This window comes from Zingiber officinale, chromosome 1B (genome assembly GCF_018446385.1).
Source record: "Zingiber officinale cultivar Zhangliang chromosome 1B, Zo_v1.1, whole genome shotgun sequence".
NCBI lineage: Eukaryota > Viridiplantae > Streptophyta > Magnoliopsida > Zingiberales > Zingiberaceae > Zingiber > Zingiber officinale.
In genome coordinates this window covers 157,187,120-157,207,393 of record NC_055986.1, presented here as the reverse complement: position 1 = coordinate 157,207,393, position 20,274 = coordinate 157,187,120, and the positions used below count along the sequence as shown (strand labels likewise).

Here is a 20,274-nt window from a genome sequence, read left to right as displayed (position 1 = left end):
TACTTATTGGAGCTCCTTGGGTATATTAGGTATTCATTAAGGATAACTTTTTTAGATACCATTCTAATGACTGTCTATGTTTCTTTCATTGTAGTCTCATCAAGGTCAATACTAGGGATGACCTCCCTGTCACCTTGACTTGACTCCTAGATTTAGGATTTATTCCAAAACTATATGAAACTCTTTGGAATGAAACCATGCTTTCCTTGGACTTGGACTTGTATTTGTATCTCATCAAACTCTTCTTGTCTATAGATGACTCTTGTCTTCCTAAACCTAGATCTTTTTTATTTGGCCATTTAAACAAAATTTTCATCTTTCTCAAGGTTTTCTCCAAATAATCAAGTTTTGATCTCAATACTTAGTTTTCAACTTCTAAATTCATTATTCTTGATTTATTATGTTTTCCTTGATGATTTCTCTTCCTAGGCATGTGTCTACACTTTTTTGGGTTATTGCCTAAATTATTTTCTACCTTCCTGGTGGCAAAAAGTGATTCATTCGCCCTAGTATCTTTGCCAGTCCATCCCCAAGCGAACATGAAAGAGGTAAATTACGGATTACTACTATCCTTGGGCAGTTAAATAGCGCATAGCTGAGGGCAGACACCCAATTACTAGTCAGGATTTGACCCTCAGAGCTCATGGTAGCAACAATACAATGCACTAGTCAACTGTCCATCCCTAGAGGACTTATTTTCTACTTTCCTATCTTTAGGTAAGGTTGTTCTAGCATGATATGACCTTGATTATCCTTAGAATTATCATGCTTTCTATTTTCATGATAATGGATATTAAGATGATAAAATCTATTTTTAGCATGCATTTTATTATTGTTGGTTGGTCCTAGGAAGATCGTACCGGTTCTACTGTACAAAAATTTTGTACAAGTGTCGAACCTTTTCTAAACAACCTATTGTGTTCTTTAGAAATTAAATTAGGAATCGCAAACGGAACTTAACATTATTGATTCCAAATTTAACTTATCTGTTCTTAATGGTTTAGATTTGGATCGCAAGCGGAACTTAATACTACTGATCCAAATCCACCTATGTTATAAAGTTAATTAAATATTTATTTCTAAAATCGGCTCTCAGGTCAAACATGGCGAGGCACTAGGCCTTATTGGGTATGAGATCATCCACCACTGCCTCGACAAAGCCTTTAATAGAAATTCAATATTTAATTTCCTAAAATAACATTAGGTTTAATCGAAAAGAACAATTGAATCACAAATTCAAAAAATTAAAAAAAAACAACTTCGAATATTTAATCCGAAAATCTAGAATCATATGTCACTTGTGTTTGGAATTCATACAAAGAAAAACTAGCATGATGCGGAAAATAATTACTAGTTATACCTTTCTTTGTATGCAACGACCTCTTAATCTTCTACCGTATTCCTCTTCTTATCTCGGATGTCGTGTGGGCGACGATTTACCGAGACGAGAACCACCCAAGCTCCTTCTTCTCCAAGCTAGTTTCGGCCACCATAAAAACTCCAAGAGATGTGAGGTTCGGCCACCACCACCAAGCTCCAAGGGATACTAGAAAGAAAGCCTCCTATCTCTCCTTCTTCTCCAAGCAAAATCCGACCACCAAGCTTTCTTCAAAAGGATGATGCCACCGTCCACTTGAGAGGAAGAATAGGGGAAGAGGAGAAAAGAAATCCGGCCACACCAAGGAAGAGAGGAGAAGAGAAGAATATAATAGAGTTCTTAGCCATGAAGGCACCCCTACCCCCTCTTTTATAATCCTTGGCCTTGGCAAATAAGGAAAATTTAAATAAAAACTTCCTTAGTACTTTGCCATGAAAAGAAAAATTTAATTTGATTTAAAATCAAATTCCTTTTCTTAAACTATATGGCCGACCACTCTAAAACTCCAAACAAGGAAAATTTTAATCACAAGAATTAAAACTTCCTAATTTGTTTCCGAAAATTTTAAATAAAAATTTCTCTAACAATTTTTCCCTTCATGGTTGGTTATAAAAGGAAATTTTATAAATTAAAAACTTTCTTTTAAACATGTGGTTGATTTTCAAAAAGGAAAGTTATCTCTAAAATTAAAATCTCCTTTCAATTTACAAATAAGGAAAGATATCTAATCTTTCTCTTAATCTTTTGTAGAAGACTATAAAGGAAATATTTAATTTTAAAACTCTCTTTTTAAATCATGAACATGGTTACAAAAAAAGAAAAGTTTTATCAAATTAAAATCTTCCTATCAATCTACAAATAAGGAAAGATATCGAATCTCTTCTTAATCTTTTGTAGAAAGTTATAAAAAGAAAGATTTAAATTTTAAACTTTCTTTTAAAACCATGAAGCACGCAGTATGCTCTTTTACCTTTCACACCAAGAATTCAACTTTCATTGACTTCTCCCTTGCCTTAGTACCATTTGATCTTTCTTATTTGTTAGCTGTGAGCATTTGCTATTGTAGTGTCCAATTTTATTACACTCAAAGCATATAATATGATTTTTTATCTTTAATGGACAAAATTTATATACCTTTATGAGTTGAACTATCTCCACTCGTAGATGGAACCCATTCTTCTTTATTTACTTCGGATGTTGAGAATTTCTCCCGGTGTCAATGATCTCCGGATGTCATTTCAACTTTCTTCTTGGATGTTGAACACCTCTCAGCCTCTAAGTCCTCTTGCGTAGAAGTCAATGAGCCTACATCTTTGGACTTGTCTTCATTTTGTGACGATGAGAATGAATCTTTATCAATTTGTTCCATATCTCATTTGCATTCTTGAATTTTCCTAATTTACACTAAATATTATTAGGTACCAAATCAACTAGAATTTTGGTTACCTTATCATTTATCTTAGATTTTTGGAGTTGCTCCTCAGTCCATTTCTTTTTCTTGAGAAGTCTTCCTAAGCTATTAATTAGAGTTTCAAATCGCTTTATTAATATTAACTAGTCTTCAATGTTCATTATGAAGAAATTTTAAACCTTATCTTCCATTGATTGAAGCCTCCTAATCTAAAAGGTGGTGAAACTCAAATATTGTATCAAGTCCATATTTGAACTCCATTTGACCCCTTCAAAATTTGAGACTTTATCTTCTACCTCTAGCTTTTGTGTTCCAATGAAGGTTAATCCAATGAAGAGTAGTCTCAGTCTGATATCACTTGTTAGAATCTGTGGAGCTAGATGCGAGAGGGGAGGGAGGGGTGAATAACTTCGATCTCTTTGATGATATTAGATGCTCTTCATTTGAATGCGTAGCGAAAAACTTGAATCAAATTTGATGTCACATGAACAACACCATTATTTTTACTTGGTTCACTACCTCTTAAGGCATCCAAGGCCTAGTCCTAGCGACTACCACCACTATCCTTCACCTTCTCGGATACCTTCTAGAAGCGGAGAAGTGTCTTACAAGTTGTTCTTACAAACAATACAAGAGATAAAAACAAATACAATGAAAGGAAATAAATTATACAAATCTTGCTTTGGGCGTTGTATTATTGCTTGGAATTGCCTCTTGTTGGTCCAAAAATACAACAACACTTTGTACTCAAACCTCCAAGAATCAACAAGAAACTCTCCTCAAAATCCTCCTTTTATAATCTTCAATTTTGGGATGATTTTTACCTATCAATCAATTGATCTTACTAATCAATCGATTGATCAACTATAGATTCGAAACTTACTCTGACCTGTCATCTAAACAACTTCATCCACAATCAGCATCAGTTGACTGTTCATTACCATTACTCAATTGTTAACTAATCAGTCGAATCTCATATTCAAAATCTAAATTCTCTGCTCACTTTAATAGTGACATTAGTCAACTGATCACTCCATCACTCAATTGATTATGATCAGTCGAGTTTTATGCGGTCGACTGCAAACATTCAATTCGGAGTGGCTTGAGGTCACGACTGAATGTTGAAGCTTGAAACCCAAGCCAAAGTGGGTTACGGACGTGGCCAAATGATGAAGCCCGAGTCAGTTGAGCCCACAACAGAATGCTGAAGCCTGAGTTGGCTAAATGCTCAAGTTCCTCGTGCATCCGAGCAACCCGAGTTCCAAACGCGCTGCTTAGCACCATGAACTCAAGTAGTTTGAGTTTGAGTGGGTTGTTGGGCACTTGCTCGAGCACCCTGAGTCCGAGTGGGTCTATATGTCGATTCCCTTGTCCCAATCTTGGGTGGGTTCTTGAGTACCAACTCGATTGAGCAACAACTCCTGCGCCCAAGTTGGTTCTTGAGATTCAACTTGGCAAATGCCTTGGCTGAGAGCTAATGCACTCTGAGCCCATTTTTGTCCGCTCGAACCTCTTGATCTCGAATTCGAGGTTTAAAATTTGCCAGTCGATTGCTACTAACTAGCAATCAATTGCTAGTCCTATTTTAGCCTTTACAATATTGAATTCTTTTATTTTCTTAGTATTTAATTGACCTCAACCTACCAGACGGTCCACCTTGATATGCTATTTTCTATACTCACCTAACATTTGATCCTCCATTACTTGTGGACTTTTGTTGCCTAATATTCGATCAATCTTGATCTGTCAGGACTTCACGAGCCTAGTATTCAAGCACTCTTGACTTAGCAGGGCTTTATCCATGCCAAATGTCTAGTCTTCCTTGATCTGTTTGGACCTTCTATCACCAAGTATCTGATCAACCATGATCCACTTTGACTTTCCATCTCATGCCAACTCCATGTTGGATTTTTGACCGCCAAGTGTTTGGTCACCTATGACTCACTTGGACTTCCCACTTATCAACTCCTATTGGAGTTAGAATCACCAAGTGTCCGATCAACCATGATCCACTTGGATTTTCTCTTACGAACTCCCTATTATACTTTCAACCGCCAAGTGTTTGGTTAACCATGATCCACTTAAACTTTTCATATCTTATCAAGTATCCGATCAACCTTTACCTGCTTGACTTTTCATTTAACCGATTTTAAATATTGATTGATTGTTAAATATCTAGTTAACCTTGACCTACTTGACGTCTCATTTGACCAACTAATATATTGATCAAATATCGAACTCTCAACTCGAACTTAGTCAACCTTGACCAGGGGTTAATTGCACCAACAATATCAATTGGCTACTATGAAACAATAATCAATTTATAAACCCTAAATCATGAATTCAAGATTTGAGGGGTTTAAGGAATTTGCAGTGTGATCAATTAATTGATGTGGTTCATTAGTCGACTAATGATATTGTTGCAGTGAGCAAAATGTTTTTGGCTCGATTCAAGAACTCGATTGATTGTCATCAGTCAATTGATAGAGACGATTAGGTGACTAATGACATTGCTTGAACAAATAGAATGCCTGAAACTAGACTGATCAACTCTACTAATTGTCATCAGTCGATTGATAGAGATGGTTAGTCAACTGTTGTTCAGATGAAGCCATTGAGTAGAGTAATGTTCAATTTTGATCAAATCAATCGATTGATTGGAGCTAGTAGTCAACTATTGGATGGTTTATAACCACAACTTGAAGCCTATAAAAGAGGATAAAATATGTTGTTGCATTCTAGACCTTCAGGAGGTAATCCAAAGCAACTAAAAATGCTTAATTAAGGAAACGTTTAATTAATGTAAACTTGCTTATTTCAATTTATTTATTTTCACTTGTATTTTTGTCTTTGTTTTGTGTTGCTTATAAGAACAGAAATGGTAAGAGATTTCTCTGCTTTGAGAAGATATCCGAGAAGGATTAAGCATAGTAATGCTATCACTAGGATGCTAGGTTGTGAAGTATGAACCAGATATTCTGAACTACATAAAAATTGATTTGTTGTGTTTGTATTTTATTTATGTATTTGTTTTATATTTTTCATTGTGCATTAACATCTTGTAGATGAGCACATAATCAAAGAAAGTGAAACAAAGCAAATCACTACCCCTCTAGTGAGGTCAATGGTCCCAACAATGACGACCGATGAACATTGAGCATAAATGTTACCTAGGGGAAGTGTGCATTGAGGAACATTACCATTAGAGTTGGCCGTTGATGGGGATGGAGCAGGTTGGTTTTACGAAGGTATTGTATTTTGAGGACCCAGAGAAAGAGAGTAGGTTTAGTCAAGATTGGATAGTTTGTTGGAGGAATCAAAGAAGAAACCCCAAGATCGATAGATATGGTGTTAGACCTAGAATGTCATTCCTTTTTTTGATTTTTGTTTGCATCAATATCGTGTTTGACAGGAGGAGCAACTCGTTGCTTGTCCAGTGTAATGTTAGGTGGTATCGAGTTGAGATGTCACATGCTTGTGAAAATAACATTTCAAGAAATACATATCCATTCACTTAAAGATAGAAAATACTTTTTTTTTGTTTCGCTCAGTTTCTTGATTTGTGAGACCGATCGTGTGGGGTGTCCGAGATCAACATATAATTTTTTTATAAAAATTATAAAAGATATGATTGCCTCCATGAATTAGTACAGTTGATACTTACATGAGTAGTTATTTTAGTAACTCTGGAGATAAATTTTTAATAGATATAAAATATCTCATTAAATGTATGACCTCTGACAACTACTAAAATATATTCCCTTTGAAAGAATATGAGATTAATTTGGACTTAAAAATTTTTTTTTCTACAATGAAATAAGAGAAAATTTGCATGCAGTCCCTATTAGTAAACACAAGTTTGCATGCACTTCTCATTGAAAAAATCTTTCTTTTCACTCCCTAATCTAATATACTTACCTAATTGCCCTTGATATTTTAAGTATAAAAGTCTAAAAATGAGTATAAATCCTCTTAAATTCAGTACAATTAAATTAGAATCCAGTATATTTTCTATCAAATTGAGTACGATTCTTTTTCCACCTCAATTGGTTGGAAAATATACTAGATTTTCTTTAAATGGTACTCAATTAGATGTAAAATATACTAGATTTTCTTTAAATGATACTCAATTGGATGAAAAATATACTAAATTTTTTTCAAATGGTACTGAATTTAAGAAGAATTATATTAAATAGAAAAAAAGTCGTACTCAATTTAATAGAAAATATACTCAATTCTAGTTTAAAATATTGAATTTAATAGGAATTATACTCATTTTTAGACTATTTATACCTAAAATATATGAAGGACAATTTTAATTAAAAATATACTCGAATATATTAGATTTTCTTTAAATGATACTCAATTGGATAGAAAATATACTAGATTTTCTTTAAATTATACTCATTTTTGAACCTTTTGTACAAAAAAAATCTGAGGGACAATTAGGTCACAATATTTGCATGAGGGAGTTGAAGCAAATAAAACTTTATATGCAGGGAGTGGAAACAAAATTTTTTATGAATGGAGATTATATGTAAAATTCAAGTTTTAATTGAGAATTTTTCTCTACTTTACTCTAAGGAGGGGAGATTAATGATAATTGTAATTGTAGCACCAATTTAATATTTGCAAGATGAATATTTAATCAATGTTTATTTGTACCTTGTTGTCATTGGTCTAATTATAACGGCGGAGAGGATGCATTGGTACAGGCTACTTTTCTTTTGCATACGAGTGAAGGGACCAGCTTATTTGGCTGTTGTGCAATGGCTTCCAGCTCTTCGAAGAGAATCACATGATGAATAGAGGCGGCTAGCTACTAGCAATGCAAGAGGACCAATTAAAAAAGCCTGCACCTACCTTGCTAATTGCTATATAGGAGGGTGATGAAACACGTTCTTCAATTGAGCAACAGTGAGAACTAAGTAATTGAGACTGGTACTTAGCTTGTGGAGTGGAGGTGTGAGACGATATGGCTTTGGGAGGAAGAGAAGTGATGTTGGCAGCCTTTGCCTTGGTCTTGTGGCTTGGCGCAGTGGGAGCACAAGGCCAGCTCCAGGTTGGTTACTACTCCCACAGTTGCCCTCGAGCTGAAGAGATTGTGAGGGAGGAGATAGAGAAGGCCCTCAAGGACGATGAAGGTGTCGGAGCTGACCTGCTTCGGATGCTTTTCCATGATTGCTTCGTCAGGGTAAGCAATTAATTCAGTCATCATCTTCATCCATGGAAGTTGTGAACGCTGATTGGCATGTGCGATATATATTTTGTGGCAGGGCTGTGATGGTTCCATCTTTTTAGACTCCACCAAGACTAGCAAAGCGGAGAAGGACGCGAAGATCAACCTCGAGCTGGAGGGGTTCGAAATTATCGACGCCGTGAAGAAGAAGCTGGAAGCTGCCTGCAAGGGAGTCGTTTCCTGCGCTGACCTCCTCGCATTCGCGGCCAGAGACGCCGTTGTTCATGTGAGGACCTCTGTTTTTGTTCTGACTCAATTCCCCTGCTTCTTCCTCTTATTAGTCAGCTAGTTAATTAGTGGCTTCGTCAATGACTCATTAATCTGGCGTGTCGCAGTACGGAGGAATCCACTACAGGGTGCCGTCGGGCAGAAAAGATGGCCGGATCTCCGTTGAATCCGACGCCGACACCCTCCCGTCGCCGAACTCTAAGCTCGCCAAGCTCACCGACTTGTTCATCTCCAAAGGACTGAGCCAGCAAGATCTCGTCGTCCTCTCTGGTGAATTATAAATTAACCCCTACCAATCGATCGACCAAGATATATCTACTGGCTAAATTAATTAAACTCGTTAATTTGGACTTTGCAGGAGCTCACACGGTGGGCATTGCGCACTGCGACGCCTTCGAGAAGCGGCTGGATTCTCAGGACCCGACGCTGGACAGAAAGTACGCGAGGGCGTTGAGGAAGCAGTGCCCGGCCAAGAGCAACAACACGGTGTCGATGGACCCGCACACGCCGCACAAGTTCGACAACCACTACTACCGCCTCGTCCTCCGCAACCGCGGCCTCTTCACCTCCGACCACACCCTGCTCTCCACCCCCAGCACCGCCTTCCAAGTCAACCAACTCGCCTCCAACTACAAGCGCTTCCAGCTCAAGTTCGCCGCCTCCATCGTCAAGATGAGCGCCATCGGCGTCCTCACCGGCTACCCCGGAGAGGTCCGCACCAACTGCAGACGCGTCAACTGACCATCGAAGCTAGCCCATGCCGCCATGCATCTCCATTATTGGTGTTAATTACCAACAACTGTACACTGGCTTGTTCCTTCAGCATTCAAAATTCGTGAATCGTTTGTTCTCATTTTCTCCCCTCTGTAATCGTCAATAATTGTTAAAGATGTGTTGTCAAAATGTTGAACAGTGGCCGAGACGATTTTGATGGGAAAACGCCCATGTGATAAGATTCCGCATCCAACAAGACCACAGGACGCTCATGACTTGATAGATTGGATTTGGGGGCTATTTTAAGCTTAGATCTTTCCTATTTATAATGTTAATCTAGTCTCCTTTTCATGTGTGTCGGCAGGGAGCTATTGAGGGTGGTTGGTGGAGGGTTCATAGAGATGACGCAGCTACTTTGATTATGTCTTCCCAGATCAAACTTGCACGGCTTCTCTTGCGCAATGTTCTCTAAGACGCCTTTTAATTTGAGCTGAAATTTAAAGGACACTCTATCAGTTGTAAAATCATATATAAACCCCTAGTTTACAATTAAAATTAAATAAAAGTTCCATTTAATATAAACGGTCTAAAATATTCTTACATTATCACATCGTTCAATTGTGTAGAAGTTAGTAATCAGTTTTTACAACAATAATTTTATATATTTTAATTTTACTTCTTTAAAAAATAATCTAATTAAAATAACATTTAAACGAGTAAAATAAATGATATAGATTCCATAATATTCATTACATTTCGAATAAACATTAGTCAAGAAACTAGCATACAACTTCTACAACATATAAAAGCTAGTTAATAGTTTCTACAATGTGTAGATGCTAGTTTCTAGTTTTTACAACAATGAATTTATATCATTTTAATTTTACTTCTCTAAGTGATGGCCTGATTAAAATAATATTTTTAACGAGAAAAACAAATATGTACACTCCATGACATTCATTATGTTTCAAATGAAATAATCTAATTATGATTGAACATGTAGAAACTAGCATCTATAAACGTGTAATAGCTATCTGCCAACTCTTACCCATTGTAGAAATTAACTGACACATTAAAGAAGTTCCAGTAATTTTTATGTATTATAAAAGTTACACGGTAGTTTCTATAACAATGTTGAATCTCTTGTTATTTTCAAGATAAAATCATGAGCGGTCATTTCAAATTTTTTTTTTTTAAAAAATAAGGTTAATGTGATGTTTCTCGGATGCCCTTTTAATTTTTGCTCATTTAATTTTATAAAGAAATCATCATCAATGTTATTTCAGTTTTAACACTTGACCTTTTAGCTGGGCATTGATTTATCTCTTAAGAGACTTCGTCAGTTAGAGACCCAAAGATTTGGCGACGTAGTTGAATCCAAAAATATTCACATAGCCCTCAGTCAGTTGTTGAACAGACACCCAACGATTTGTACGACGTTTAGAAGGAGCTATAACAAACAAAATGAGGTAGTCTTTTGTCTGACACGTGCATATTGAGTAAACGTAAATCATCATCCTGAAAATTTAAAATTAATCTAGTTTATCTGAAATATCAAAGAAAATAAGTTGAATTTTCACTGACACATTTGATTATAACACGATTTAGTAAGACCAATATCTCATGATTGGTCTCAATGCAGTGGACAGGTGAACTGGCTGTTCATGATCCTTTGTTTTATCTTAATCTATTTTAATTTTAAGTCCTTTTAGGTGCCTTAATTTGACTGATGAAGTTTGACTAGGTCGTGAGTTGTTAGTTGTTCATCAATATTCCTAACTCACATGATGGCCAATTTCCTTCTAGGCACAGTCAATGGGCTCCAAATTTGGAGTCTTATCTTGTGTGGGCACTAGAAAATAAATTAAAGGATGAAGTAGATTAAGGGCAGAAAAACAACAGCTTAAAATACTATCCGAGTCTTTGTTTTGCAACGAGAGCAGCAACAGCAGCAGAAATCCTGGAGAGAGAGCGCTTAAAGATCCAGTGCGGAGGGGAATTTTCTCGAGTAGCATCTTCTTCTTCGGCGCTACGATGATTGTAGATGTGCCCAATAAGTTGAATCGCCCGTGATCCGGTCTTGTCTTTACTCATACATGAAATATGTGATGATGTCTGACACGGCACGTCAACAATCTTAAATCTGACTCAACTTCATGGTTTGGGCTATGCAGAGACAGGTATACCCAATGGGTGGGCCAAGCATGATCCAAGATGGAACAGAGCCAGGCCCAACACGACAAGACTGTTGCTATGATAGCCATGACTCATGCACTGGGACCAATCCGAATCTCATCCTTCAATATGGGGCTGAAAAATGCGATGGTGTTGCACAATTTAATAAAAAAAAACAGAAGACTAATTTTAGAGATATAAAAGGGTAGTATGATGTATGAAATTTGGGTCAATGTGAGTGATCTTGTCTGATATCGGTCAATGTGAGTGATCTTGTCTGATATTGGTGAGAGCTAGACTATTGGTGAGTTGACTAGAATGTTGACCAAAATGGGACTCTCTCTTCACAATTGAGCCGATTTGTCAATCTCCAGTTATCTTGATTGAGTCAATCCGCTAGTCATTTCGGTCGAGCCGACTCACCAATCACTCCGATCGAGCCGACCTACAAGTCTTCTTAGCTGTGACAATTGGTCATTCTTCTCGGTCGAGTCGATCTGCCAGTCATCCTGGCTGAGTCGACTTGCTAGTTATTCCGGGCGAGCCAACCTGCCAGTCACTCTGTCAGCATTATACCCATGGTAATTTTTCATACTCCCTATATCAGCGAGGTTCTGGAGAAGGATCATACTGTAAGTACCTCGGGCTAGTTTTGATGTTGATCAACCAAGTTAAGTCAAGTCCTGTGTGTTTGATGCATTGCGTCTAAGTTGGATGGAACTTAAGAATATAAGAAGTCGAGCGGAAGATGCAGCGAGTGAGAAGGATGACACAGGAAGGAAGCCAACATGTTTGGTGCATCTAAGGGACAAAGAGTTGCGGAAGAGTATACCGGTGGAGCGAAAAAGACATACAAAGCGCATCCGAGGGACGAGAAGTCGAGAGGAAGCCTGCTCGAAGAGAAGGACGGAGTTGAGATCGGGTGAGCTCAATTCTAGATATCTGGAGCATCACTCAAGCGACGGGAATGAAGAATAATCAACTTCTGAGTTGACCATTCAAGGTGCTTGGATTCAATCTAGGCGCTCGGATTCCAGGTGCTTGAATCCATTCCAGGAGCCCTGCATGGGCTTCCATTGCACCACGACCGTTGTTAGCGGATGAGAGCAGGTTGAAAGACCAAGCGCCGAGATCAGTTCCAAGTGCTCGGTATTAGGCTGAGTAAGCAGAGCCATTGGCAGAGCCGTTGCCAACACAGATAGAATTTCGTCAACTCTAAATGCCTAGATTGCTTCTAGGCACTCAAATTGCTTTCAGGCGCCCAAAAGGTGCCAAGTAAGCAACAGTCATATTTGACCATGATCCGGCAGTAAGAATGGGAGTCCCCATTTAGCAGAGTCAACGCCACGTGGAGGTCGAAAGGTAAAAGGCCAACCAGAAGCTTGGCCGAGCGGATAATGATGGTGACGACCGGCTGAAGCTTCCAAGCGGAAGCAATACACCCCGGCGGGAAGTCGGGGTTCCGACGCTCATGATGAACAGTATAGTAGTGCCGAGCGGATGGCCCGCTCGGTCGAAGGAATAAAGTATCAACACTGCGAACAGTCCAGAGCACATGGCCAGGAATACCCCGAACGGACGTATACCTTAGTCCGGTCGGACGTGATGGGACTGCCGAGCGGCATGACGCTCGGTGCGGAAACAGAAGGGCTAGAATGACAAGACAGAAGATTATGCTATCTCATCAGAAGATTATGCTGTCCCATCAGAGACGTGCACGGACTGTAGCAGTAAGGGGTCAGGCAAGCTCCTCTGACAAGCCTATACTGGGTATGGGCTGAGGACACGTGTGTGCCTCGGTGTATGTGCATCAGCCTCCTCAGAGCTCTATATAAGAGCCCGCAGACTTCGCCGGAGGTATGAAAACTCTGATCTTCGGAGCTATTTCATCGTCTTCTTCTTGCCTGACTTGAGCGTCGGAGGGTCGTCGCCGGGGACCCCTCCCCTGCCCGACTTCTGTGCAGGTTCGCCGGAGGTCTGTGCAGCTGATCGGAGATAGAGGAGAGCGCCACGTGCCCAGCGTCCGTCGATTCAGCGACTCGGACAGGATCAAATTGGCGCCGTCTGTGGGAACGCGCCTGTATCCGAGCGGAATTGATGGATGAGGCTGGATGACCTCACACCGTGATGCTCTCCCAGGAGAGGCCCGACGCTCTAATTGAGGCAAGAGCAGCTAAGCTCGTGGAGCAACAGAAACAGAAGGCTCAAGCTGAGCGGATAGCACAGCTGAGCGAACCGACCGGAGCAACAGGCGAAATGGGGGCAAAATGGGGGTCCGACCGGAATTCAAGTGGGAGCAACGCCTGCCCCGATATCGGTCCGACGAGGAAGCCTTGATGAGTTTCGACAAGTATATATATTCTTCTCACTCCACGGGTATTCGGGAGTCAAGAAATTGGGTCAGATCCCCTGCTGGTCGGCAGGTCAGTTCTTCAATTATTTCTGTTGCTCATAAATTTGTAGTTTCTTGAGTAAAAACTCCCGTGCCGCTCGGCCGGGAGTGTATTAACCGAGCCAAAGGCTCGATGGGATAAATCCCGTGCCGCTCGGCCGGGAGTAAATAAACCGAGCCTCTAGCTCGATGGGAAGATCCCGTGCCGCTCGGCCGGGAGTGTATTAGCCGAGCCAAAGGCTCGATGGGAAGACTCCGTGCCGCTCGGCCGGGAGTATATTAATAGAGCCAAAGCCTCGATGAGAAGCCCGTGCCGCTCGGCCGGGAGTATATTAACCGAGCCAAAGGCTCGATGGGAAGACCCCGTGTCGCTCGGCCGGGAGTGTATTAGCCGAGCCAAAGGCTCGATGGGATAAATCCCGTGCCGCTCGGTCGGGAGTGTATTAGCCGAGCCAAAGGCTCGATGGGAAGACTCCGTGCCGCTCGGTCGGGAGTATATTAACCGAGCCAAAGGCTCGATGAGAAGCCCGTGCCGCTCGGCCGGGAGTATATTAACCGAGCCAAAGGCTCGATGGGAAGACTCCGTGCCGCTCGGCCGGGAGTATATTAACCGAGCCAAAGGCTCGATGAGAAGCCCGTGCCGCTCGGCCGGGAGTATATTAACCGAGCCAAAGGCTCGATGGGAAGACCCCGTGCCGCTCGGCCGGGAGTGTATTAGCCGAGCCAAAGGCTCGATGGGATAAATCCCGTGCCGCTCGGCCGGGAGTAAATAAACCGAGCCCCGAGCTCGATGGGAAGATCCCGTGCCGCTCGGCCGGGAGTGTATTAACCGAGCCAAAAGGCTCGATGGGATAAATCCCGTGCCGCTCGGCCGGGAGTAAATAAACCGAGCCAAAGGCTCGATGGGAAGACCCCGTGCCGCTCGGCCGGGAGTAAATAAATCGAGCCAAAGGCTCGATGGGAAGACCCCGTGCCGCTCGGCCGGGAGTGTATTAGCCGAGCCAAAGGCTCGATGGGAAGCCCGTGCCGCTCGGCCGGGAGTATAGAAGCCGAGCCAAAGGCTCGAGGATCGAAGGCCCCGGGCCGTTCGGCCGGAGGTATATTGATCGAGCCGCACGCTCGAGGATCGAAGGCCCCGGACCGTTCGGCCGGAGGTATATTGATCGAGCCGCACGCTCGAGGATCGAAGGCCCCGTGCCGCTCGGCCGGAGGTAAATTATCCGAGCCAAGCGCTCGACGACGAAGGCCCCGAGCTGCTCAGCCGGAGGTATAGTATCCGAAGGCCCCGTGCCGCTCGGCCGGAGGTAAATTATCCGAGCCAAGCGCTCGACGACGAAGGCCCCGAGCTGCTCAGCCGGAGGTATAGTATCCGAAGGCCCCGTGCCACTTGGACGGAGGTAAATTATCCGAGCCAAGTGCTCGACGACGAAGGCCCCGAGTATATTGTACGAGCCAAAGGCTCAATTCTGAAGACCCTGTGCCGTTCGGCCAGGTAAACGTTGTCCAAATTAGGCTTAAAAGCCCGATGAGCTCCGTCATTAAAGATCGAGAGCCGCGCCGACCGGCTATAAATATCCGCGCCGACGAGCTCCGTCGTTAAAGATCGAGAGCCGCACCGACCGGCTATAAATATCCGCGCCGATGAGCTCCGTCATTAAAGATCGAGAGCCGCGCCGACCGGCTATAAATATCCGCGCCGACGAGCTCCGTCGTTAAAGATCGAGAGACGGTCCGGCGTCTATAAACCCTCCGGCCGGGAAACTGGGAGATGGTCCGGCGTCTATAAACCCTCCGGCCGGGAAACCGGGAGACGAGCCGGCGTCTATAAACGTCCGAGCGGAAGACCGACGAGCTCCGTCGTTAAAGATCGAGAGCCGCGCCGACCGGCTATAAATATCCGCGCCGACGAGCCCCGTCGTTAAAAATCGAGGGACGGTCCGGCGTCTATAAACCCTCCGGCCGGGAAACCGGGAGACGAGCCGGCGTCTATAAACGTCCGAGCGGAAGACCGACGAGCTCCGTCGTTAAAGATCGAGAGCCGCGCCGTCCGGCTATAAATATCCGCGTCGACGAGCTCCGTCGTTAAAGATCGAGAGCCGCACCGACCGGCTATAAATATCCGCGCCGACGAGCTCCGTCGTTAAAGATCGAGAGCTGCGCCGACCGGCTATAAATATCCGCGCCGTCGAGCTCCGACGTTAAATATCGAGAGACGAGCCGGCGTCTATAAATCCCCGAGCAGAAGACCGACGAGCTCTGTCGTTAAAGATCGAGAGCCGCGCCGACCGGCTATAAATATCTGCGCCGACGAGCTCCGTCGTTAAAGATCGAGAGCCGCGCCGACCGGCTATAAATATCCGCGCCGACGAGCTCCGTCGTTAAAGATCGAGAGCCGCGCCGACCGGCTATAAATATCCGCGCCGACGAACCCCGTCGTTAAAAATCGAGGGACGGTCCGGCGTCTATAAACCCTCCGGCCGGGAAACCGGGAGACGAGTCGGCGTCTATAAACGTCCGAGCGGAAGACCGACGAGCTCCGTCGTTAAAGATCGAGAGCCGCGCCGACCGGCTATAAATATCCGCACCGACGAGCCCCGTCGCTAAAGATCGAGAGCCGCGCCGACCGGCTATAAATATCCGCGTCGTCGAGCTCCGACGTTAAATATCGAGAGACGAGCCGGCGTCTATAAACGTCCGAGCGGAAGGATAAGGCAGCGTACGGCCGTTCGACTCGCTTATCAAAAATACTTCGACAGAAATCCCCTTTCGAGCACAAGAAAGGAGGGACGATGGCGTTGACGGAGGCCGTAATTACCGCCTCATCGGCCGAGCGGATAATGATTTCCTGGAAGAGCCGTTCGGCGAAACAATAGTCCAGTCAGTCGGACTAATCGCCTCCTTCGACTAGACTTGAAGGGGAGGCAAGTGATCCGACAGTAAGAATGGGAGTCCCCATTTAGCAGAGTCAACGCCACGTGGAGGTCGAAAGGTAAAAGGCCAACCAGAAACTTGGCCGAGCGGATAATGATGGTGACGACCGGCTGAAGCTTCCGAGCGGAAGCAATACACCCCGGCGGGAAGTCGGGGTTCCAATGCTCATGATGAACAGTATAGTAGTGCCGAGCGGATGGCCCGCTCGGTCGAAGGAATAAAGTATCAACACTGCGAACAGTCCAGAGCACATGGCCAGGAATACCCCGAACGGATGTATACCTTAGTCCGGTCGGACATGATGGGACTGCCGAGCGGCATGCCGCTCGGTGCGGAAACAGAAGGGCTAGAATGACAAGACAGAAGATTATGCTATTTCATCAGAAGATTATGCTGTCCCATCAGAGACGTGCGCGGACTGTAGCAGTAAGGGGTCAGACAAGCTCCTCTGACAAGCCCATACTGGGTATGGGCTGAGGACACGTGTGTGCCTCGGTGTATGTGCATCAGCCTCCTCAGAGCTCTATATAAGAGCCCGCAGATTTCGCCGGAGGTATGAAAACTCTGATCTTCGGAGCTATTTCATCGTCTTCTTCTTGCCTGACTTGAGCGTCGGAGGGTCGTCGCCGGGGACCCCTCCCCGGCCCGACTTCTGTGCAGGTTCGCCGGAGGTCTGTGCAGCTGGTCGGAGATAGAGGAGAGCGCCACGTGCCCAGCGTCCGTCGATTCAGCGACTCGGACAGGATCAGACCAGTAGACTATAAATAGAGGCATTGTCTTCTAAGTTCAATACACACACCGTATTTCATTTTTCCTAATTCGTGTATTGAAGCTTGTGTACTCAATTATTGTAAGGGGTTACTCCACCTCCAACAATTATCGAAGAAGGAGCCACTTGTTGTGTGTAAAGGGTATTCACATATCTTTATAATGACATAATATTATCCACTTTGGGCCTAGGCCCTCAAGACTTTATTTTTAGCTCTACCCAAAAGACATCATGCTAATGTAAATATCTTACAACCTTTTTAAACTCATGATCTTTTTCATATTTTTCAAAGTGAGACTTTGATTGTATCTCAACAATTCTCCCTTCAAACAAAGAACCACCATTACTCTCATGGTCCGGGTTTTTCCGCTAGCATTCATTCACTCTTGACCTGTTTCGGACCTCCCCGTGAGCATCCAGTCATCCCGACCTACTTTGGGTTTCCCTGCAAAAATTCGATCACCCTAATTTGCTCCGGGCCTCCCCGCAAGCATCCGTGTCCGGTCACTCTTGACCTATTTCAGGTATTCCCAGGAGCATCCGGTCACCCTAACCTATTCTAAGCCTTCCTGCAACTTTGTTCAAGGCCACCCCACATGACATCTGGTCTGGACCATAACTTTGATACCATTTGTTGTGTCTAAAGGATATTCACATATTTTCACAATGGTATGATATTGTCCACTTTGGGCCTAAGCCTTCATGATTTTATTTGTGGGCTCTACCCAAAAGACCTCATATCAATAGAGATATCTTACATCCTTTTTAAACTCTTGATCTTTTCCATATCTTTCTAATATGAGACTTTGATTATATCTCAACACTACTTAGTGTACATTTCAATGCCTTGGATTAACAACCACTCAAGTTGTAACTAAGTAAACCTCGAGTCTTTTACTTTCATTTTATGTTATTTGTATATGTGAAATTTGTGTGTCATTGCTAAGTAAGTAGTAAGAGAAGTTAGAATTTTTATTTGTAGGTTATTCATCTTCCTTTAGCCGGTCTAATGATCCTAACAAGTGATATCAGAGTAAGATTCACCTTAGAAGGACTAACTACCGACTAAAGTAACAAGAAAGATGGTTAGATTAAGCATTTATCCGTCAAAGTTTGAGGGGGAGTTCATGGCATAGAAGTGTAAAATAGAGGTATATTTTAAAACTGATTTCGATATTTTTACTAACAATAAAATATGGTTTTAAAATACCTAAGGATGAGAACGATGTAGAACAAGAAGAGAACTTTTAGAACAAAAAATAGTAGACCAACTTTGTGGCCAACGGTAAGGAAAAATTCTATCTGCTAAGCTTACTACCGTCTCAGGAAGTTAACCGGATCGACGCTTACAATTCAGCAAAAGAACTCTAGTAGAAGTTCCTGGAGCTTCATGAAGAAACCTAAGAGGCCAAGCTAGCAAGATGAAATCTGCTAAGAAACCAGCTAAACAACTTCTGTATGGAAGAAGGAGAAAAGGTGACTCAACTATACCCAAAGATCAAGGAGATGATCAGCAGGCCCACCAATCTTGGAGAAGTGGTCTCTAACCGAGATTCACTTCGATATGCACTCAATGCCTTTTCAAAAACCTAAGAGTGGACATCAATAGTGGATTCCCACTGCATATCAAAGGATTTAGAGTTAAGAACTTTAGAAGAATTATTATCTACTTTGAAACTTCATGAGTCTCAATGTGCAAGAATAAAAGAAAAGATGACTAAAAACATAGCCTTGCAAGCAAAAAAGATCGACCAAGAGTCAGAATCATCACTCGACGAAGACGAAGAAACATATTTGGTAAGAAATTTTAATAAAGTTTTTAGAACTAACAATGTTGATAAGAGACAGGTTTCAAAATTTCTTCAAAGAAATTGGAGAAAAAAGGTAAAATGTTATAACTATGAAGAAGAAGATCACATTAAACATCAATGCCCTAAATCAAAGAGGCAAAGGGAAGAGCAAACAATCAAAGAAATCAAAACAGAAGAACATAAAAGCCATATGGAACAAATCATCGTCATCCGAGTCCGAGATGGAAGAATATACTAGACTAGCGACGAAAGCACTTTGTAAGAGAGCATTGATAAAGGGGAGCATCTACTTATGGGTTCGATATGATAAGTGAGGTATGACTCTTACCCTTCGATAAAATATATGATGCAATAAAAATACTTTCTGGATCATTTTGCAAATCTAAGAGCAAGTTTTTAGAAATGAGAAAATAAAAATTAATGTTAAAAAAAAATTAGAAAATGCATGCTTAAGCTAAAAATGGAAATGACAAATTAAAGCAGCAAATAGAAATTCAAAAAATTAAAATCAGAAAAATATTTTAGAAATTCAAACTCATATTTTTCTGTAAGAAATATTAAAAAATTTAGCTTAAATTGGTATGTTAAAAATTATAGGGGCCAAATTATAAAAGTCTCAACAAATGATATTACTAGAAAATATGTAATCAATCTTGTACGTAAAAATTTATATTGGATTCCAAAATCTATTTTGACATGTCATATTTTTATATTTAACTAGTCATCGCACACATGTGTTGCATGTGTAATATAGTACATGAATACGCATAAATTAATGCCTTAGGCCCATAAATTGAACTTGGTAAGGATGCGTCAGACCCATGTAGTAGTGCAATGGACTCTCCCTCAGGCCTATAAATTGAACTTGGTAAGGATGCATAAATTAGTGTCTCAGGCTACTATAATGGATTCTCCCTCATAAAAATTTAATTTAATTTTTTATATCAGATATTAAACTGATAAGAACATAAGCTACACTTGATCTTAGCCAAAAGGCTGAGAAATATATGCTTTCTAACATTGACAACCCAAGGTATTTATAGAAGCTCTTGCAGTGTTATCAATTATAAGATGTGAGACTAAAGAAAACCATAGATTTAAAATTACTAATAAGTCTTAAAATTATTTTCAGTGTGAAAAGAAAAAGGACATTATCATAATTTCATTTTAAGCTTCACCAAAAATAGTTATTAAATATTAAGATTGCTAGAAATTAATTTATTTGG

The 20,274-nt window shown here is 41.7% G+C and overlaps 1 protein-coding gene and 1 pseudogene across 1 annotated transcript; one reads left to right on the top strand and one right to left on the bottom strand.

Annotated features, from left to right (window-relative positions):
* The first annotated feature begins 7,651 nt into the window (after window positions 1–7,651).
* LOC121985984 (peroxidase 5-like) lies at window positions 7,652–9,159 on the top strand. Its single transcript, XM_042539737.1, has 4 exons — window positions 7,652–7,983; window positions 8,066–8,254; window positions 8,364–8,526; window positions 8,615–9,159. The coding sequence occupies exons 1-4, from the start codon at window positions 7,765–7,767 to the stop codon at window positions 8,995–8,997; spliced, it is 954 nt and encodes a 317-aa protein (XP_042395671.1). The 5' UTR covers window positions 7,652–7,764; the 3' UTR covers window positions 8,998–9,159.
* A 10,723-nt stretch (window positions 9,160–19,882) lies between these two features.
* Window positions 19,883–20,057, bottom strand: LOC121994056 (annotated as a pseudogene).
* Between the last annotated feature and the right edge of the window lie 217 nt (window positions 20,058–20,274).